This window comes from Gymnodraco acuticeps, unplaced genomic scaffold (assembly GCF_902827175.1).
Source record: "Gymnodraco acuticeps unplaced genomic scaffold, fGymAcu1.1, whole genome shotgun sequence".
In the NCBI taxonomy this organism is placed as follows: domain Eukaryota; kingdom Metazoa; phylum Chordata; class Actinopteri; order Perciformes; family Bathydraconidae; genus Gymnodraco; species Gymnodraco acuticeps.
Genome location: NW_022989983.1, coordinates 2,004,534 through 2,026,630, shown reverse-complemented (window position 1 = coordinate 2,026,630; position 22,097 = coordinate 2,004,534). Strand labels below are relative to the sequence as shown.

General features: G+C 42.3%; 1 protein-coding gene across 4 annotated transcripts in view; it reads left to right on the top strand.

Moving 5' to 3' along the window:
- Positions 1 to 12,630, top strand: part of sulf2a (sulfatase 2a) — a 42,159-nt gene extending 29,529 nt beyond the window's left edge. For 3 of the 4 annotated variants that reach the window (XM_034212396.1, XM_034212395.1, XM_034212397.1), the window contains 16 exons: positions 1,118 to 1,268; positions 1,526 to 1,701; positions 1,837 to 1,965; positions 2,291 to 2,347; positions 2,448 to 2,577; positions 7,781 to 7,994; positions 8,385 to 8,664; positions 8,763 to 8,859; positions 9,291 to 9,385; positions 9,465 to 9,524; positions 9,602 to 9,768; positions 9,911 to 10,053; positions 10,223 to 10,331; positions 10,423 to 10,456; positions 10,902 to 10,955; positions 11,351 to 12,630. In XM_034212396.1, the coding sequence (XP_034068287.1) occupies positions 1,118 to 1,268; positions 1,526 to 1,701; positions 1,837 to 1,965; positions 2,291 to 2,347; positions 2,448 to 2,577; positions 7,781 to 7,994; positions 8,385 to 8,664; positions 8,763 to 8,859; positions 9,291 to 9,385; positions 9,465 to 9,524; positions 9,602 to 9,768; positions 9,911 to 10,053; positions 10,223 to 10,331; positions 10,423 to 10,456; positions 10,902 to 10,955; positions 11,351 to 11,381 (1,927 nt within the window). In that variant the 3' untranslated portion in view covers positions 11,382 to 12,630. The remainder of the gene's footprint in view (positions 1 to 1,117; positions 1,269 to 1,525; positions 1,702 to 1,836; positions 1,966 to 2,290; positions 2,348 to 2,447; positions 2,578 to 7,780; positions 7,995 to 8,384; positions 8,665 to 8,762; positions 8,860 to 9,290; positions 9,386 to 9,464; positions 9,525 to 9,601; positions 9,769 to 9,910; positions 10,054 to 10,222; positions 10,332 to 10,422; positions 10,457 to 10,901; positions 10,956 to 11,350) is intronic. The other variant, XM_034212398.1, reaches the window with a different exon arrangement.
- The last annotated feature ends 9,467 nt before the right edge of the window (positions 12,631 to 22,097 follow it).

The window sequence follows — 22,097 nt, the reverse complement described above, 5'->3', positions numbered from 1 at the left end:
GTTCACATTAGTGCTACCCCTGTAATGAGTCCGGCTAATTTGCACCATTTTGTCAGCAGTGATCAAAGAGGCATGAACGATGTCTGTTTAATGCATAGGTAATGATATTGGGCGTACACAAAAACATTTTATCCTTTGTCTTACTGGCCCCCTAGGTTTCTGATTGGCTGTCTTGTGCCGCTTGCTAATAGCGGGGCTGATATTGGCCTCCAGAGACAGATCCAAGGCCAGTAATGAGACTGCTATTTCTGCCCCCTCCCTCCAAACCCACTAACACCCTTCTCCTGCTTCATATAATCCCCTCCAGCATCATTAACCTCTGCCACGCAGGCCCTAACACACCGAATATTGTAAAATTCAGCCCCAGTGTCTTTGTACAAACTTTTAATTGCTCTTTCTCCATAAATGTGCTTCCCCCTCGGGTAATGTAAGCACTTCCGTGGCTATTTTTCTCACCCCATCTCCATCTGCCCTTATCAAGCAAATGAAGAGAGAGGCAGTAAAAGTGCTCACTCTTCTGGTGATAAACCTTCTCCTCACCTTGGCTCCTCGCAGGGACGTCTTTACACTACATTAGAGCTACCACTGTGGGCCAAGCTGTGAGACATTAGCATTTCTTAAAGTCAAATCGATACACATTAAACGTTAAATATCTTTTCTTCAAGGATCCCATTAGCTATTTAGGAGTATTTATTCTCAAATAATTAAAGTTCCATATGGCTCGGAGTTCATTATTGATCAGACCGTGCTCACTGTGTACAGGCCTATCGATTGCAGTGCTTTGCATTTCACAAGGTTTCTGTAACTTCCATTTTAGCTTTGTAGTTTTACTGATACTTTAGAAAGAAACAAATAGGACACATAAGCAGACGCAGGCGGTGAACATTGCTGTAAACACACTGGTACACTTTCAATAATTTACATCTATAGAAAATGAAAATCCCATGTGTAAAGATGGGAGAAAAAGCAAACTTATGTGGGGCTACAGTGACATACTGAAATGAGGGCTGTGCTTTGTTATGTATCCTTAGGGATTTAAAAGAAGCACTAAAACTGTAACTTTATTTCCCAGCGCAGTTCTTCGTGGTTTAGTTCAATGTTTTTCTACCTCCTTCAGAACTCCAAGCTACAACTACGCCCCGAACCTCGACAAACACTGGATCCTCCGCTACACTGGAGCCATGAAGCCCGTCCACATGCAGTTCACCAACATGCTGCAGCGCCGCAGGATGCAGACCCTGCTGTCTGTGGACGACAGTGTGGAGAAGGTAGCTAAAACACACTGATATATGCTTAAACACAGAAACGCACACACACACACACACACACACCCATTTATTCTGAAAGTCTCAAGTCCTGGGAGATCTGTTCCTGTTCTGACTGCGGCTGTATAATGTATTCACTGACACGCTTGGTAAATTGTTCAATCTCTATTTCTTGGAACTGGCACAGGAGACTTTTTAAACATTGAGTAAAACTTTTCCACACAGTGTGAAACTTAAATGAATTCCATCCTCCTCCGTAGCTGTACAACATGTTGGTGGAGACGGGGGAGCTGGACAACACCTACGTCATTTACACCTCAGACCACGGCTACCATATCGGCCAGTTTGGTCTGGTGAAGGGCAAATCTATGCCTTATGAGTTCGATATCCGCGTTCCCTTCTACGTACGAGGACCTAATGTGGAGCAAGGTGCCATGTGAGTGACACAGACTCTTACTTTTATGTTATTAATTCATTATTCTGATGTCTAGATGCTGTTTTTCAATATTATTTATGTTAAATTACATTCTTCAACCAAATTTTAATAAATCCTGTTCTTGCTTCCCTGCAGAAATCCTCAAATAGTATTAAACGTCGACTTGGCGCCGACTATGCTGGACATGGCTGGTGTTGATATCCCTGCAGAAATGGACGGAAAATCTATCCTCAAGCTGCTGGACACAGACAGGCCAGTCAATAGGTGACACAACAGTTACTTTACTCAGTGTCCTGGCATTTAACGGACAATTCAAGAAGGGTATTCATAATGCTGCAGATTAAATGGAAATATGCCAAAAAGCAATTTGCCCGGACTTTGTAGGGTTTTAATACTAAAGTTGAACTTTCTGTTCTTGATGTTTTTTTGGACACAATGACATCTACAACCCAAATATGAATGTGGAACGCCACATTCCTTTCAGCACTGTGCTCGGATGACATTTTTAAAACGAAATGCGAGTTTGTTCAGGGCAAATATCACAGAGTGGTCTAACAGGGTTTTCATTTTCTTTTCACTCACTTTCCAGATTCCAGGTGAACAAGAAGAGTAAACCATGGAGAGATTCTTTCCTGGTGGAGAGAGGGTATGTTTTATTGATTGACCTTTCGCAGGACATGTTCTCAGTCTCGACTCTTACTTGTCTTTCTGTCGGTTGAAAATAAATAATTTCCTGTACTTTTCAGGAAGCTTCCACACAAGAGACCTGATGGGAAGGAAATGGCACAGGAGCAGAATTTCTTGCCTAAATACCAGCGTGTGAAGGACCTGTGCCAGAAAACAGAGTACCAGACGTCTTGCCAGCAGCCAGGACAGGTACATGACCGGCAGGAGCTCAGAAAGAGAGCTTTTTAAAGATTCAGGGATACAACGTGGAGTGTAGCTCATGCAGGGGATCATTTGCAATCTTGTTTGACAATTTACTGAGTATAATATGCAGTCATTGCGCTCTCAGGGTTCAATTTGACATCAAAGTCTCTTTTTAATCCTCCAGAATGAAGTGTGCAGATGTGTGTTAAAAGCCTTCTGATTTGTTATAAAAAAGAGAAAGACTCTCAAATTAGATCATTTTAATACTGTTGATCTGGAACATTTCTTGCATTTTCATAGCACTGTCTGTGTGTTGTAATTTGAGCACAACGCTGTAAAGAACCATTAAAACAGATATTTTTGAAGTGCTTAAATGCTGGTCTGGAGAAACAAACATGATTACCATCAAGGACTGTACAGCTGTGGATGGGGGCAACTGCTAAATATATTTTAGCCACCAAAGCTGCAGACTGATGGGGAACTGAAGAAGTGCTTTTTTGCTTTATGCTTTTCATTAATGACTCTTTTCTTTGTGTTATTGTATGACTTTGGTGGACACAACAAACTAACCATTTAAAGGTGGGGTGTATAGGTAATTCACTTCAGAAACACTTTTTGTTATATTCCATGGAATGCTCTTAACATCCCGATAGCAATGAATACATTAAATGCTTTGACAATAAATACATAAAAAAATGTCATCTGTGGAAGCCGTAGTACTGTAAAAAGCACGACCAATCATCTGAGCCGGCTAAAATAACTGGATGGCCTACCTGCCTGTCAGCCTTCTATCTCGTGCACAAACTTATCTCGTGCCCCCATTGGTCATGTGCGTGTCCATGTGTGTTGGAGGAGGGGCTCTGTTAGGAAGTCTGAAGGAAGGGGCAGATTGTTTCCGATTGTGTACTTTCAAATTCTAGCTCACTCGAGCTGGTTTCTACATTCTTACCTACCCTACCTTTAAGTCACACAATAACACAAACAAACTAATAATATGTATGGTAGGTCAGTTAAGCAGCAGTACACCCGGATGTGAGGTAAATTACTGTTTTTGTCAAAGGGGTGTGAAGACTTGTGGAGTGCATAAATGAATGTATTGGATCGGAAAGGGCTGTCTGCAAGGTAAAGTGGTGAAAATACTCTAAATAGAGCCTTTTAGGTGGCTATTATATATTTTGCTACTGTTCATTGCTTAGTATCAGTACTTTCTGAATTTTCCAAACTAGTGACATGCCAACACCATCCACTGTAGGTATTCCACTGACTATTTGTAATTTAGTGGGAATGCCGGGTTATTTTGCGCTGCTTCTTCTCCCACATTGAACATCGCAGAAACTCCGTTCAAACATCTAAACGTTCAACTCGGTCGGGAATCAATGGCTATTATTTTTATCATTCATAACTTTCATAATTCCAGAGATACATCCAATTTTTAACATGGAAGTCAATGGAGAACTCTTCAGACTTCAACAATCTTCATGCAACTTCAACTGCTAACTGCTCCTTCTTCAACTGCTAACTGCTCCTTCATACTTTCACTCAGAAACCTCATTCCAACTTTAAAATGTCACACATCTTTCTGACATTATTCGTGTAACACAATCTGATTCTTACTTTTACAGATATTAAACATTGTTCAGACCTTGGTAAAGAGGCCTTCTTCAGATTTTAGAGTGCGTGATGTCACAGAGTGGAGGACAGATTTCATTTTGCCTTCATATTTTCTTTTAAACCTGCCATAATTCCCAAACCCTACATTCCTGAGACATAATTTTTCATGACAAACGTAGGAAAACATCTCGTAGCTTGAAAGATTACAAAAAATTAAGCAAAATAATTAAACAAAATGCCTCTTGAGGGCATGAAGTGACAAACACTTTCAACATGTCTCCATTCAAATCCATTGTAAATTCAGCCTCACCTTTCCCCACCACAGCAGCCGCACACCTTTAGTTAATCTGCCAAAAAGGCCACATTATTAACCCGAAAGTACACAAAAAGTACACTTCAGATGCACAAGTTCCTTGACATGCTTCACGCTTTGAAATTTCACCGATATCTGTTACGGTTCTTCAACAAAATGTTCACATGTAACAGGTTTATTACATTACATTACATTGCATTTAGCTGACGCTTTTATCCAAAGCGACTTACAATAAGTACATTCGACCAGGAAGACACAACCTTGAAGAAAACAGAATCATATAAGTACATCAGGTTTCATAGAGCCAAACATTTCAAGTGCTACTCAACTGGCTTTAGGTAAGCCAGTCCTTTATTAGTATAAAAGTGCTTTGTTAATAGTTCTAACGCTCGAAGTGGAGTCGAAAGAGATGAGTTTTCAGTCTGCGCCGGAAGATGTGCAAGCTATCTGCCGTCCTGATGTCAATGGGGAGCTCATTCCACCATCTTGGAGCCAGGATAGCAAACCCACGTGTTTTCGCCGATGGGAACTTGGGTCCCCCTCGCAGCGAGGGCGCAACGAGTCGTTTGGCTGATGCAGAGCGTAGTGCACGCGCTGGGGTGTACGGTTTAACCATGTCCTGGATGTAGGAAGGGCCAGATCCATTCGCAGCATGGTAAGCAAGTACCAGTGTCTTGAAGTGGATTCTAGCAGTTACCGGAAGCCAGTGAAGGCAGCGGAGGAGCGGAGTGGTGTGGGAGAATTTAGGAAGGTTGAAGACCAGACGAGCCGCTGCATTCTGGATGAGCTGCAGAGGTCGGATGGCACATGCAGGTAGACCAGCCAGGAGGGAGTTGCAGTAGTCTAGGCGTGAGATGACGAGAGCCTGGACCAGAACCTGAGTCGCTTTCTGAGTCAGCTGGGGACGTATCTTCCTGATGTTGTAAAGCATGTATCTGCAGCAACGGGTTGTAGCAGCGATGTTTGCAGTGAAGGATAGGTTGTTATCTAGGGTCACACCCAGATTCCTTGCAGTCTGAGTCGGGGAAACAACTGAGGTGCCGATGTTGATTGTTAGGTCAAGAGTGGGACAATCTTTTCCCGGGAGGAAGAGCAGCTCAGTCTTGTCAAGGTTGAGCTTGAGGTGGTGAGCAGACATCCACTGAGAGATGTCAGCTAGACAAGCAGAGATGCGTGCAACGACCTGGATCTCTGAGCGGGGAAAGGACAGAATTAATTGGGTGTCGTCAGCGTAGCAGTGGTAAGAAAAACCATGCGGGCTAATGACTGATCCGAGCGAGTTTGTGTACAGGGAGAAGAGGAGGGGACCAAGAACAGAGCCCTGAGGGACCCCCGTAGTTAATTGACAAGGGTCGGACTCAGACCCTCTCCAAGTCACCCTGTAGGTACGGTCTTTCAGGTATGAGGTGAGGAGGGAAAGTGCAGAGCCTGAAACTCCAAGTTTTTGGAGAGTGCGAAGGAGGATCAGATGATTCACCGTGTCGAATGCAGCAGACAGGTCCAACAGGATGATGACAGAGGAGAGGGATGCAGTTTTGGCAGTGTGCAGTTCCTCCGTGACAGCAATGAGAGCAGTTTCTGTGGAGTGACCTGCCTTGAAACCAGACTGGTGCGGATCCAGAAGGTTGTTCTGATTGAGATAACAGGAGAGTTGTTTAAAGACAGTGCATTCAAGTGATTTAGACAGGAACGGGAGGAGAGAGACAGGCCTGTAGTTTATAACATCAGACGGGTTGAGAGTGGGTTTCTTTAGGAGAGGGTTTACTCTTGCCTCCTTGAGACTGTTTGGAAAGTGACCAGAAGTTAGAGAAGTGTTGATGAAATGGGTGAGAAACGGTAGAATATCAGGAGCGATAGTCTGAAGGAGGTTTGAAGGGATAGGGTCCAGAGGACAGGTGGTAGGGCGGGCAGAGGTAATGAGGGTAAGAACCTCACTTGGAGAGAGAGGGGAAAAGGAGGTAAGTGTGTTGGTGGAAGGAGGGTCTGGTGACCCAGCGGTGAGTAAAGGTTAGTCAGAAAAAGAAGAGCGAATATCATCAACCTTTTTTTCAAAGTCGCTTGACAGAAGTGAGGAGGGGGGAGGAGCTTTTGGAGAGTCCAAGAGGGTGGAGAAGATGGAAAATAGTTTTTTAGGATTGGAATAGGAAGATTGGATCTTATCTTGAAAGAAAGTGCTTTTTGCCTGAGAGATCGAAGCAGAGAAAGAGGAGAGGAGAGCTTGATAGGTTAGGAGGTCGTCACGGTGTTTGGATTTCCACCATTATCTCTCATTCAGAACAATGAAAATGCTTTCCTCTCACTAATCACCATGGAAACCTTTGATCTCTGGACACGTCGTTAGCTCAAATATAAACGCCTGTGTCATAGAACACGATGATGTCATAACTCCAACTGACATGCTCAGAGCAGCAGACTTCAGATAATGGTTAATGGTCCTGCCCTCAACAGCTCTACGTCAATTATGGGGTGTCATCATAAAAATCATAAAACAGGATGTCGCTGTAACTCCAATGGACACGGTCCGATCGTCCCCCAAACTTCGCTTGTATATCACCGGTCCAGCCTTCAACAGCTCTACGTCAATTAAGGGGTTTCATCATATGCCGTTTCCATGGAAATGCATCCCTCGCCATAAAAGACGATGTCGCTATAACTCCTATGAAAATGTTCAAAAAGTGCTCAAACTTCACATGTGTGCTAACAGTCCAGCCGTGAAGACATCTACAGGACAGTTTTGAGATTTCTTCAAATGTCGTTGCCATGGCAACACAATGCTCACCATGAAACACGGTTTTCTCATAACTTCAGTGAAAATGCTACAAATGGCCCAAAACTTCACAGGTTTGGTAACGATGCAGCCGTCAACGCATCTAAGCGTATTATGGGATGTCATCAAATGCCGTTGGCATGGCGACAGATCATTCACCATCAAGTTAGTTCAAAAGTTTGCAGTTCAAATATTCTGCTGCTTTTCCAAGCCTTTTTACTTTATTTTCTTCTCTCATCACACATTCAAGCCCCCAGTGTTCATGTTTCATTTCAATCTAAATTCTTCACTTTCTTCTTACACATTACATTTCAGCATAGCAGTTTAGCATCAGCTTTTCAGCATAAAGCATTCCCACTAGCAATTTCTTCAGGAATTGCATTCTCTAGTTACCTCATACAACCCCACTTCAAAACATCTAAACTATCCCATTAAGTTTCCCTGTATCTATAATGATGATGTGCTTTAGTACAAGCCTGAAACCCAACGTCATGGAATGTCTTTCCGCCTTGTTTCAGAAGTGGCAGTGTGTAGAGGACCCGACTGGCAAGCTGAGGCTGTATAAGTGTAAGGGCATGGCAGGTCTCTTTGCTCCACGTATGCAGGCTCTGATGGCCAGAGGTGCCTCCCACCTCCAGATGCCTCCCACCTCCAACTCTGACGGCTGTAACTGCGACGATGTGGGCTTCAAAACATCCTTCCTGAAGAGGAAGAAGCTGCTCACCAAGAAGAGTATGTTCCTTTTGTCACTCACATGCACCATTGTTCTGGTAGTCGTTATTAATAGAACTGATTATGTTCTGAAAGACGGTAATTTGAAATGTACTTGCAGAAGCCTTGTCAAACGGGGCCATTAACCTCCAGCTAAAATAACCACCTTCTAAAGTATTCATGAGATGAGGAGCATGTGTCTGTGCTGCCATCATGTGGTCGACTTCAGTAGAGCATTTAATCATAGATCCTTTGAAGAAACACTAAAAAAGATTGCAATTGTTGGAATATAATTCCAAGTGCACATAAAGAGTCTTACATATATCAGTATTTGCTTTTGTCATTTGCTGGTGTTCACTTGTGTACTCCGCTTATATTTTGATCTTCATCCTTCTTTTTCATCTCCCTCAGATCCCTCTGTCTCATCTAAATCAGAGATGAAATCCGGTAAGGCTGCCTCGAGGAAGCGCTGGGCCCGCTCTGTGTCCTTTGAGCTGGAAGGGGACCTGTACGCTGTAGACCTGGAGGAGGGATACCAGCCCCTGGGCTCCAAGAATAGCAGCTGGACCCCTCATCAGAGCAAAGTGGAGAATGAGGAGGATAATGAAGAGTTCAGTGGCATGGGAGCCACAGCCATACCCACCACCAGCAGAACAGTCACACCACCTGCTTCTCTTAAAGTGACCTACAGGTAAGACAGTGTCTGTATTAACGTGACATGTTTGTGGTGATAAAAGGAGAAATAATGTAGACTTACACATGCTGTTATTCTTTTTTTGTATCCTGCAGGTGCTCTATTCTTATGAATGACACAGTGCAATGTGACGGAGGCCTCTACAAGTCTCTTCAAGCATGGAAAGACCATAAACTGCACATTGAGCATGAGGTGTTGATACAAACTCTTCCTCAACTCATTTCATTTCATTTATATTGCCTTTCAGACAAACAGCACGTGAAAAAAACGTTAAAAAAAACCCAGAAAAAACAATGATATTTGGATTTTTGAAAAAAATAAAAAGTTAGATAAATAGAAGTCACTAGAATAAATTAATGATAGTATGAAAAAACATGATTAAAACTTGTGTAACAAATAATGACCTGTAAAAGCCAGGCTAAAAATATATATTTTTATGTTTCTATTAAAATGTAGTTTAGCTCTGAGCAAAAGTGGTTGCCTGGCCATTTATTGAGTCAATAAATAATAATAATAAGCTTAAATGCATGTTGAATCGGACCCGTAAAGCCAGTTTTGCAGGTTTTTATTAGCGTGTTGTATAATTAGGTTTGTGTTGCTGTGTTTGCTCCTCCTGTGTTTAGATTGAAACCTTGCAGACCAAAATTAAGAACCTGCGGGATGTGAAAGGTCACCTTAAGAAGGTGCGGCCAGAGGATTGTCAGTGTAACACTCCCAGGTGAGAATATGTCCGGGCAGCATTTATACCTGTGTATCAATATAACTACATAAGTCACAGTTGTTTCTTGTCTTCACAGTTATCTCTTCAAGAATAAAGAGGCCTACAGGCTCAATGCAGGGCGCATGCTCTCCGTCAAGTAAGAAATTACATTGTTTGTCAATTTATATTTCCTCATGCAGTCTTGCTCTACTGAATTGGTTTTGTTCTTATTAGAATGCCATCAAAGCTAAAGAATCAGTGGCTCCAAAAGGAGCAGAAGCGCAAGAAGAAACTACGTAAATTCATCAAGAGGCTCCAAAATAACGACACCTGCAGCATGCCTGGCCTCACCTGCTTCGTCCATGACAACCATCATTGGCAGACGGCCCCCTTCTGGACAAGTGAGGAACAACATAAAGATAAATAACTTTTTTTCAAAGCAGCTATGGTGACAATCGTTTTTTGGAACAGTGTTGTAATAACCCGTTGTTTTCCACTCTCACCCCTCCCTTCCTCACCTACTCCGGTACCTCCCTCCCTCAGTGGGTCCGTTCTGTGCATGCACCAGTGCCAACAACAACACCTATTGGTGCCTGAGGACCATCAACGACACGCACAACTTCCTGTTTTGTGAATTTGCCACCGGTTTCCTGGAGTATTTTGACCTCAACAGTGACCCATACCAGGTATTTCATTTATACAGCCGCACTGAATAATATTGCAGACACATCAATAACATAATAACTATAAAATGATACCACAACATGATTCATAGTGCATTCCTGTGAGCACAGGGGGTACCGATTTTTCCAGAGATTTCACAGAAAAGCACTTCTTTCCTTACTATTCCTGTAGCTGATAAACGCCGTCAGCAGCCTCGACCGCAACGCTCTGAATGCAATGCATCAACAGCTCATGGACTTACGGGCCTGCAAGGGACACAAGCAATGCAACCCAGAGAAGGGTGAGTAAGAAGCCTCTCAGGCAAACATGATTGATTATAGTGTCTCCGGTCATTTTACACTGAGTCTAATGTTACCCCTGCTTCCTTTCAGGAGGAAAAGAGAAAAACTACTTCAGTGAATACAGGTATTTTTTTTCTTCCTCCTACAGCACAGTTGATTACTTTCACAAACACTGCAGATGGATTTCAGGTTACAATTTGAACGGTGGGAGGTTACGGCCTCCCTAGAGGGCCCTTGGTTATGTTTTATTCTCACTATGAGTCATCTGTCGGGAAAATAAAATTCTGTGATGTTGAGCTGAAATTGAACCTCTTCAAACGGGTTCCTTACCGTTGTGATCAAAGGCTCTTTAGCATGCAGAAGCCAAAGAGGGCCGAAATGCAAGCTTGCTTTTTAGCTTCTGCTCTACCCTTCTTGTAATGAAGCCTAATTGCTTTTCTCTGCTGTGTGTGTGGGTGTGTATGTGTGTGTGTGTATGTGTGTGTGTATATATATGTATATACACCTGTTTGTTTGTCTCCATGACTTGCATTTGCCCCGCGCGTGTGTACGTGCTGTGCATGCCTCAGGCCAGTTCATCGTCGAAAGAGGCCAAAAGTGAAGAAGCCTTCCTCCAAATCGCTGTGAGTTTGTCATAACCCATCTGTTCTCGCGTAGTAAGCCAAGCTCTTCCCCTATCTCCATCCAGATTTGTTTTCCGCTTGGTCAGGTGACCCAGCAGCATGCTCCCCTCTCCCATTCTAATGTTCTTCTCCTATACTTACAGTAATTCTGCATTGCAAAGCTGCACTCCATCTTCTTTTCCATTCCACCACTCAAGTCAAAATCAATACAGCAATGCAGATGTGACGTTGTGTCATTATGTTGTTTTGTTTTGTTCTGTTGTGTTTAGTCCTGTTCTTGACATTTCTTACTTTTCCTTGTAGTGTTCGTAGGAACAGATCACAGCTAGAGCCATGGTTTCCAGTGAATGCCTCAGTTAGCACATTTAACTCACAGTGTTTTCTCCCATTCACAGAGGGCAGATTTGGGAAGGATGGGTTGGTTAACCGCCTGCATGCCACAACCCACCTCATCAGCCTCCTCCTGAAGGAAGGAGATTGAGGACCAGAGGACCTTGACCACACTTTGATGGACCACAACCTGAGATACTCCTTTACTCTCATCTGGGTTTTACTCACCCAGGCAGAGGAGATGCTGAGAATGACAGGAAGCTCAAAGACTTTTCAATTCCACATTCGCACACATTTCATTCTCATTATGTTCTGTTACCCCTCAGCTGTCCAGAACATTAACAGGAAGCTGTGAATCAGGTTGAACAGTTTGATGTCCACAAGCCATTCTGTCCAACCGTACTGCTTGTAAATAATATATATCAGCTTCCTTTCATGCCATATGGGACTATGTTGAAACACCGTGAGTTACAACTCTGCTGCTACTCAACAATGTCACGGCCCTCATGATGTCTCTGTGGCACATGCTGATTAGCTTAAACATTTGGAGTAACAACAGGACATGTTTTCTTTCTCTGCACCAATGTGTCTGCACATGTAAGTGGTATGGCGTTTAAACGACAGACAAGACTCTTTCGCCATAATCTTTTGTATTATAGTTGTAATGCTGATGAATGTCCTTTATGAAGCATTATCTTCTTCAAAGCTGTGAGATGTGAGATTGTCTGCCTTGATCCAAACACACCCAGTGTCAGCCACTCCTTGGACAGGCCTGTAGATCTCACCACTTCTCACAATGATACAACTCAACCGTCCAGAATATTTGAGCACTGGAAGGTGTCCTAAGTGAAAACCATTTTACTGCTTTGTATCGTGAGTTATCGCACTGTAGAAATATCTAACTTTTGTGCAGCTTGCTCTATATGGTGCTACAGGATAACAATACAGAGGTAAAATCTTGCTGTACAGTACAGTATGTATTTGAATGTATGTTGTGCAATTAATATAAATGTTTACAATATTTTTTATAATACTGAAGAGGCAGAGCTCCTTGTATGATATGGGTATAAACTTGTAGGGAGAAATGTAGCTTGAAATTGCCCGAAACTGGTATGTCCTTTCCTTATTTACATCGGAAAAGCACTTAAAGGGTTCACTGTGAAGAGATGCGTTTAATGGATAGTTTACTCTGTGCCAGAGGAACAACACAACAGTGTAATAATTATTGATGTGAATTTTAGCTATCTGCTTTTGTTAGCTTCTTTAATTATTATTTTTTCTAGCAAAGTTTCCATAGACCTGAGCGCTGATAGTAATTGTGAATAAAGTGTTGTTTGAAACTGAACGTGAGCCGACTTTAATTGTGAAAGTGCATGGTGGTTTGTGTTCCTGTCCAGCAGGGGTCTCTGTCTGTCCACAGGCTAACACCAGGGTAACATACAGTCTATGGGTAACATGCTACTTACCTTACAGCACAGTGCAAATACAATGGTGCACAGAGAGTTAGGCGTGATAATAAAGTAAAGAGTTAAGCTCCTCTGCTCTTTGACTGGATGAGTAAAGTGAGAATAAATTGTAAAATGGGAAATGCAAGAAGTACTCGGATAATTTACTTAAAAGTAGTACTACTGCAGTGTAAAAATACTCAGTTATAAGTAAAAGTATTGCTTTCAAAAATGTTCTTCGTTTTTACAAACGTTTTTGCATCAAAATGTAATTTCAGTACCAAATGTAAAATTACGCGTTTTGCAGAATGGTCCATTTAAGCACCATATCTTTTTTTGGAGTGGGTGGGATAGGGTAGGGACAGAGCCATATTATATGGCTCTGGGTAGGGATAGGGTATAGGGTAGGGTAGAGGGATGGGATTGAATTAATCCAAAATGTTGTGCAACCTGAATTGTCTTCTGTACGGTGTTGTAAATTGAAGATGTTGCAATAAAAAATGTATGATAACAAAAATAAAGTAAGTCTGCAAAGTAACAAGAAACGGAATCTGTAAAATAAATGTACTGGTGTACAACGCTGCAATTGTAGCAGAGTAGACATAAAAAGTAGTGTAGAAATACTTAAGAACAGTACTTCAATACATTACACCACTTATGTTATGCTATTTAAATAATGAACAAGTATACCACATAGCACATACTGGTGTGTCGCTTAGCAACCGCAGTGTTATGCTAGGCTACTTTTCAAATTGTATCTTTAGCTAACGGCTCAAATCTGGTCAGACTATTTGATAAGCACCTTTTACGACTTCATTAAACACAACCATGATAAATAAACTGTCAAATGAAACAGAAACATAATGTAGTTATTTTTTAATTCACAGAAACATAGCTTTAAACGTTTATATATTGCTACAACTACAACAACAAAGTTAGTGTTCCGTGACGTAAAATGTGATAATAGTTGTCCACAGACGTTTAAACATTTTATGACTGGATTGTTCAGCCAACTGATCCATTCAAAATGTTTTTCTTATGGTTTGGCCCCTCTACTCTTTCCAGCCAGCTAGTGGTGGGGATACAGGGACGTGGAGGGGGTGCAGACTGGGTGAGTGACCCCCATCCCAACCTATGACTCACATGCGGGGGCGGAGACTCCATATCGGATTCACCACGAAGGACTGTCCCGTACTCACTCGTCGGACGACCGTACTGTTCGCACAGAAAACTACCTTCAGCCCGGCACCAGCTGAAATATCGTTTTCCTTTAGCTTACGCCTCGTTTACAATGTGAAGAAAAAATGGCCGGAACAAGGTACGTTATCTCTCATTTCGATTTAAAACTGACAGAAACTTAACTGGAGAAAGTTACGAAGCTCGGTTGCCTCGCTACCAGCCCGCCGCCGACAGCTTTCTGAGGGCAGACTATGAACCAGACCACGCCGCTTTTATTGCATTACATGTTTTCAGTATTTTAAAATATTTGTTGGTAGTTTTATAAATTCAATTACCGCTTAAATGTCTGGAAATTAAGTTGCATGATTGGGAAAAGTCAGTAATGTGAAGAGAGTAGGTTGAAATGATTAATTTAACCTCGACATTTAAATAATATTAGCTAGTGGTGTCGCTATTTTATTAACAACAAGTGGTGTAAAGTAACTAAGTAGATTATACCCAACTACAATTCAGGGGTTCATTCTGTACTTTTACTCAACTACATTTACTTAATCCCTTTAGTAACTTTACAGATTTGGAAAAATTATGTGAAATATATTAAGTTTACAGAATAAACAACCCTGCAGCAAACAATTAAAAATAAGCTGCACCTTTACCAGTTTGATAAATACTTTAATGGATCAATCATTATTATCAAACATGTAATATATATTGTTCTTAAATGGTCCAATCTGCATAATGAGTACTTTTACTTTTGGTACTTGTATATTTAGATGCTAATACTTTAGTACTTTTACTTGAGTAGCATTTTGAATGCAGGACTTCTACTTTAACAGAGTATTCCTTGACTGTGGTACTTCTACTTTTACTTAAGTACAAGGTCTGATTACTACCACCCCTGTTTAAAGGCAGTGTAGGTTGCTAGCTTGTAGGCTATGATTATGATAGAAGTTTAACCCTTAAAGTTGAGTTCTGCCACCACTTAGTACCTGTAGTTGTGGGGGAAATTGAACTGACTTTCTTTATATATTTTCCCCCCAAGTCTTTGCTGTGGTTAGTAGGCAATAACCAAACGGAAGTCAAATGTTCCACAGCCCATTTGTTGCTCCAATTTTTACTGGAGGAAGCTAACTAAAGCTCAAATAGCTACTGGTTTGATCTCCACATGTTGAATTTCTTCTGCATCTGCTTTGCCTGCATTAAAACTTTGTTTAGCTTTTATCGACTTCTTTGGACAGATGGTTTGCTTTAGTCCCCACAGTCTATTTAAAACTTTTGAGATGTATAGGATAAGCTGCTTTTGGATCTTTCCAACAACTTCTTTTTATTACTTATGCTTTTGCATAGTTCAAATGTGATGGCTTTTAATGGCTAAAGCTGAAGTTTAAGAGTCTTTGATATCATATTATTCCTATGTATTTACCTCCTGCTGAAAACTAAACCATGGACATTGTTAGAAAACAATCTGCACAGACAGATGTCATTTATATAGCCTGAAGCGGTTAGTTTGGCACGTCATGCCACCCTGTCTTCCTGGGTGCAGCAGTTTCACCTTTCTCTGCCAGCTGGTGCTCATCTGATGACAGCGCGGTGTTGGTTTATGCAGACGTGTTAACTTCTCTATCTGTCCACCAGCACTACAACACAGACAGAGAAAGGCAGGACGGCGGGACAAGACAATGGTCCCTTTGGTTTTCGCTCGCTCCTAAAACGTGTCTTCCACTCATTTGGGCCTTTCAACGTGAGGAGTGGACATTAAAATAGGATGTTGTCTCACTGTTATCCCTGTCAATGGGCATACAGAAGGGAACAAACCATGCATTTCCCTAACAAGATAGATACAAACTGGGTCTTTTGACAAGGACAAGGCAGGATGTCCATCCTACAGAGAATTTGACAACGGAAAAGTTTGTTTGCATGTTGAGAGGAAGCGATTTTGTCGCCTGTACTTTTTATGCGCTTTGACATTTTACCAATGTAATGGCTCATTTTGGAGAAACACTTTTTTTGGACAATTTAAAACAAATTATGTTTCAATTATTTATTTTTGTTAGTACTATACGCCTACTAACATAGCTGCGTTTTATTGCTCTTATTGCTTCACTCACACTTTTCATCTCACCGTTATTCTCTGCGGTCTGCCACAATGAAACGGTAATGAGGTTAAAGTGATTTGCCAAAACACATTTATATGTACCTGTGCAGACGCTTTCATTTTAAAAACCTTTCCTCTGCAGAGATTAAAGGCGGGGTTAGCTTCCTGGCCCACACTAGCTGGAACCTGAAGCTCAGTGTGCTGATTATTACTCAATGGCTTTAAGGAATAATAGCTTGTGGGATGGTCATATGCTCTAATACGCTATGAGGATGAATGAGTCATGTTTTTCGGAATCGCTGACAATTCTTTATAATCAAGTGAGCTGTCAGTAAACAACCTATGAGCTTTACACTAGGGCTGCACGATATTTGAAAAAACAGACATTTTAATATCTTTATCCAATCGTTTCTTTAAATTGAATCGGCTACAATTGGCAAGTTTGCTTTGATTGTTTGATAAGATAATAATGAACGATTGTGATTAGTGTTTTGCTGTGTATGCGGAGCCTGTATGGCACACACTAGCAACAAAGTGAGTTACCAAGAACCCTTAAATCAGAGGAAAATAGGTTATACTGTATGGGACATACTTCTGTTGTAAGTAAGAAATGGAAAGGCGATCTTTCCTTTTGTATCAGCTGCATACAAATTGAAGCATGGCTTGTTTGTGTGAATTTGCCTTAATTTGCAAGTCCTATTTTACTATTGTGAAAGCACACATCACAATGTAAATGCTGCAAGGATATATAGTGTAACTCTACTCAGCCCTACAGCCCCACAAAGACACATAAAACACACCAGACACATAGAAATGTAACTGCCTCGAGGACAGTATTTCTTTTGGACCCTGAAAAGCTGCATCACAGTTGTCTCCCTCCATTCCAAGCATAAAGCTGTGTTGTTATCAAGAAATATTAATCCGTCCCTTCACCAAGGATCCCTAGCGATGGCCTCTTAAATCATAATCCCCCAACCCCCCCTTCTTGGGCCCGTACATCTCCACCAGGCTGCTCTGCACTTCTAAGCCTGGAGATCTGCCGTCTGCACCTTCACTTCCTCCAGAGCACCATCCGGACGGTTGTTTCCTGTGTGGCTCCTTGGGCCAGCCACTGACCCCCCACTCACCCTGTAACTCGGCCCTTGGATTAGACTCTGGCATCGTTTGTCATGTCAGCAGGGAAGGATTTCGGGGGATGGTCGGGTATAACTCAAAATGAAGTTACAAATCTCTGCTGCTGGTGGTTGGCGAGCAGGTCAGAAACTCATAGTAAATGTTATTTTGGACGCACTCAGATGGCAGAGTTTATTTTTAAAAGGCAGAACATGTCTTCATTTTAAGTATGACCCTGAATGATCTGACAAGATAATGTTTGGACAATGAATGTTTAGGGTTATTAAGCACAATTACAACCTAATAGGTTAATTCATTTCTGTTGTTTGGATAAGTGACCCCATTGTTCCCGCTCCGACAGCTGGTGTACTGGACAAGGCCGGCCTGTATGTGTGGTAAACACCCGTATCCCGTCCTCAGCTTTTCCTGCACATGTTCACTCTCGTCCAAAGTTGTATCTGACCTGAAAAATCCCCATGTGTTCTTCTGCTAAGGAAAGGGGAGGATTTAAGGAAGGACAGGGACTTCTCTTTGGTCAGGCTTACCCCTATAAAAAGACATTTATTGACCCTGTCGTTGGAGTAGTGTCTCAGACAGACCGTGACTGTTCAGCCGAGCAGTAAGGGGGCCGGAAGTTCCCAGCATTTCTGCTGAAAGCTGCAGCTTTCGTGGGAGAAGGGAGAATGGCAGGACAAGACAATACTCTCCATACAAAAATCACAGGGCGCTTCTTCTCTGCGGTGAGTTTGTAGGCGGATTACAGGGAGGGCATTTGAAGTAACATTCAAGACTGCCAACGCTCAAATGTTCAGCTGGAACCGGTGGTGAGGTAGGCCCTATTATCTGACATCTCGTAAAGAATCGGTTTGTTGCAGCGGGGGTGAACAATTTGGCATCTACAGGGAATTTAATTCTCTCGGGCCATGTTAAATTGCTAGTTGGAAAGAAGCATGGGAAAAATTGTCCTTGCTGAAGGGTGGCTGGACGACCTTGTGCGATCCAGTCTAATCCAGTGCCAATGGAGAGGGGAAACTGTCTCTAGTTCTAGATTAGGGCAGCTGTTGAAGGAGGTCACCCCAGACCTCGTATACAGTCCTCCCCGCCGTGGCTCTGGATTGGCTGGGGCTCCCCTGTGTGGAGGCACCACAGAGAGTTCTCGTTGAATGAAGTCTGCCTGTTTGATCTGACAATAGTCTGCATTGTTCTGTTTCCATCACAGGCTTTAGAATAGGGTGCATTTCACAGGCTTTGTAATGCACATGACCGTGAGTCAACACAGGACATTCTTGTCAACTAGGTAACCATTTTGTTCTATTCCCACTCTTTCATGTCTAACGAGAAAGTGTTGGCGGCTGCAGCAAAAAGGAAAATGTTAAGACTTCTCAGTGAGATCAGTGTGTTTGCGTGGATCAGTCAAAATAGCCCTATGCATTCCTTCTGGCTGAAGACATTACAGTATTGGCTGCATTATGCAGAAATCGTAACTTTTTGTTTTATTCCTATATTTAAATAAACAAACTGCTGAGGCATAAGCCTAGAAAAAACCAGACCGTCTGGTTCTTGTGGTTTTAGGAGTGTGCATCACTGATAACTCGGACATGCCTATCACGCTATTCTCATGTGATACTATATCACATGAAAGAGTTAATTGGAGGTATGTTTACTAATCACTATTGACTGAAAATGACATGTCTTTGTTGTAGGAGAGGATAACTCTGTTTGACTTAACATACATTGGCAGGAAGATAGTGTGATAGGGAGCAATCTGATGGGGTGCAACACTTTACTTTTATATCTGGCATATCATGGGACTGTACTGTCTGCCTACTGCTTTTTGAGATCAGTACTGCCATAAAAAAATAGTCACATCTAGTAAACGGCTTGTTAGCGTCTTATCCGTTCCGGCCTTTTGGAGGTAAATCAGGTGACCGTGAGCTCAGGAGTCCCTCTGTTCATCTTTATCCTTGCCAGCCTTGTTCTCTCTGCCAGGCATGTGGATGCCCGGCAGTTTGTTCTTAAAGTGATTTAGCTCTCCTCTTTCCCTTGGCAACATGCAGCCCTGGTTCCTGGGTCATTAAGTCCGGCTCCTTCGTGCCTTACGTTTCTTGCTGTGAAAGACGACCCCTGAACTTGTTTGCCAATGTCAGCACACTAGAAGTGAGGAATGGACACTGACAACTGCTGTTGAGGGCTGGGGGGGAAAAGAGCAAAGTGGAGGAGGGGTGAAGCAGAGAGAAAAGATTTGAAATCTTATTCAGGCCATGTCCTTATTAATGCAGTTCACTAAGATGTCTATATTTAAAGTGAAAATGCATATAAATCAATTGAAAGGCTCATTTATCATCCCAGCTTCTTTTCCATGATTTCTCACACCCTTTTGATCATCTGAATTCTCCAGGCGCTGAGCAGAAGATAGATTAACTTTGTCCGAAAGGCAAAGCAACACTAGCATACATTCAATATAGTGATTCAAAAGACTTTATAGATTCTCTCAAAAGGCAGAATAGTAAACAATCAGGCAGTATGCGGCCGTGTGTCTGTTTTACAAAGCACGCCACTGTTAAAGTCAGAGAACAAGATAAGTATACAGCATCCTAACCCGGGGTATTAACTTTACGAGGGGATAAATGCCAAGTTGTCTCTCAGAAGTCCATTACTCTGTAACAGACTCGGCAGTCTTTATGCAGGTTTGTTTGTTGTCAAATTAAATGCAAGACCCACACACATTCTCACGGGGACCAATTGTACCATGAGTTCTACGACCTCTAACCCTGGTGACAGGACAGGAATGGGAGGTGTTAAATAAAAGAGCCGAAGAATGTATGAATGACAGGTGCAGGGCTTTTTTTTCTGTCATCTGAAACATGTGCACTCCCCCCCCCCCCCCCCCCCTGGTTTAATCTGGACGCCCCGGGCGGAGTTTAGGAGTCAGCTCATACATCCTGCACAGAAAAGATCCACCAACACCTCGTCCCAGCTCTGTTTGCAACAGAAACATTTAGTTCAGCTTCTAGGAAACAAACATGGAGACTAGATGAACCTCCATCAAACCTGATTCAGGTTGTCACCATCAACAAAGAGTATGGGCGATGGAAATACATATTAGTTTTATTGGGTTTGGGAATTGCATGCCACTTATGTTGAGACCCTGACCTATGCCAGCCCCCCTATAAATCCTTAGAAAATCAAACGGCAGCAACCAATTATTCTGACTAAAGTATTCAAAGGGATTGTTTGGATTTTCTGAAGTGAGGTTGTACGAGTTACTTATTATAGTCAGTGGTCAGCTCGTGCCCAGACAGGAGAATGGGCAGAGGGCAAAGCAAGGTCCTTCCTCGGCTAGCAGCAGCAGGAATGGCTTTCTTCAATGCTACCAGACCACATTGAATAAACAATGATTTTACATAGCAGAATGCTTGGTGGTTGTGTGACTTTAATGAATCCAAACTAACCATTTTATAACACTAAACTAACCCATCGAGGCATCTTTTTTGTCAATGGAGGCAGCTGGGCTCAAAATGGAAAGATGATTGTCTCGGCTTATTGAAAAGGGCTGTCTCTTGGCAAGGTGCACATATTCTTTATAAAGCTTTATACTAAAACAAAATCATATTTTTCAGATGGGCCTATCTTTGAGGAGTCTACTGATGTCCACTGTTAACTGTAGGTAATAAACAGACTATGGACAGGTAGCCTACCTCAAACAAACCCACTTCAAAAATGTTCTTTTAAAAAAGAAAGTGTAAAGTGAACTTCTCTCTTTGTCTTAAGTGCAGTCGTGTCCTGCTGATAAGGTTGCACGTCGTCGAGCTGCTGTCCACTTCATCCAGAAAGCGGGACTGTCGCCACGACACTCAACATGCCGGGTTTACGATTGCTCTCTTAGTTTCACAGCTACTGGAACTGCTGCCAAGCGCTCAGTAGTCTCTCTCTGTGTCTCTGCTCTTGTTTTACAATATTTAGATAAGCAGGTTGCCTAGCAGCCATGCTGAATAGACTTTGCACATGGTTTATACATCATCCAACAGACTTCTACTTATGGCAGATCACTCCGCCCTGAGAAAGCACATTAGCAGTACTTTCTCATTGTTGCTACATTCTTAATAGTTTTGTACTCGTGCGATTAGGTGAGTCTAAATGTATTCCTCTTCTCTCAGCAATTACTTATTTCAAGGCCAGTAGCTGAGGAGAAAGGAGGTTTTATGTCTGTAAATAGGAAAGAGCAGGTCTGTAAATATACCGGCCAGGGTGGACCTTGGCCTGGTGAACAGAGGGCTAAGGTTTCCTAGATGAATGGCAGACCCTGTGTGAGAACTCAGCCTGCCTCGGTCCACAAGGGACGGTCACAAGCAAAAGCTCAGAATAGTGTGTTGTTGGAAATGGTTAGAGGTGACCTTGCAGGAGTCCTGTTGGTAAATGGGAGTTTAGCTGGCTCGCTGGTTTGTCTATAATCTCACTTTAACAAGTGTCTGGTCAAATGGATGCATATCTGTCCATCAGCAATGTCACTAAGGCATGTAGCTGCATTTCAGCCATTACTAGATTATCTGATGAAATGCTACACAGGAAATCTGTTACACTGTAATGTTTTTTTCTTTTTTGGACAATATCAACAACCACATTGGTATTTGACTTTGTTGGAATGGAAATCCATAGTTGGACAATGACACAAGGGAGCTCGTTGCCCTATTTGTAGTGAATGTATTGTCCAGTCCTCTATGTTTACCGCTGCTGGGAAAAGTGCCATTTACTCTTTGGCGTTGGCTTCGAACAATGGGGCAGATTCCATGAGCTGCATTCTGTTGTTTCCCTCACTCTGGGAAACCGCTCTCAGTTCTATTTAACTTTGGACCTGACTCCAAATTGTAGATGATGGATGATGTACGTCTCTTTCAGGAGACCTTTGGCTCGTTGGGACTGGGAGTAACAAGATGGGTAAGAAGTTGTGCTTGACTTTGCGCGTGTCCATGTTTCAGTTAA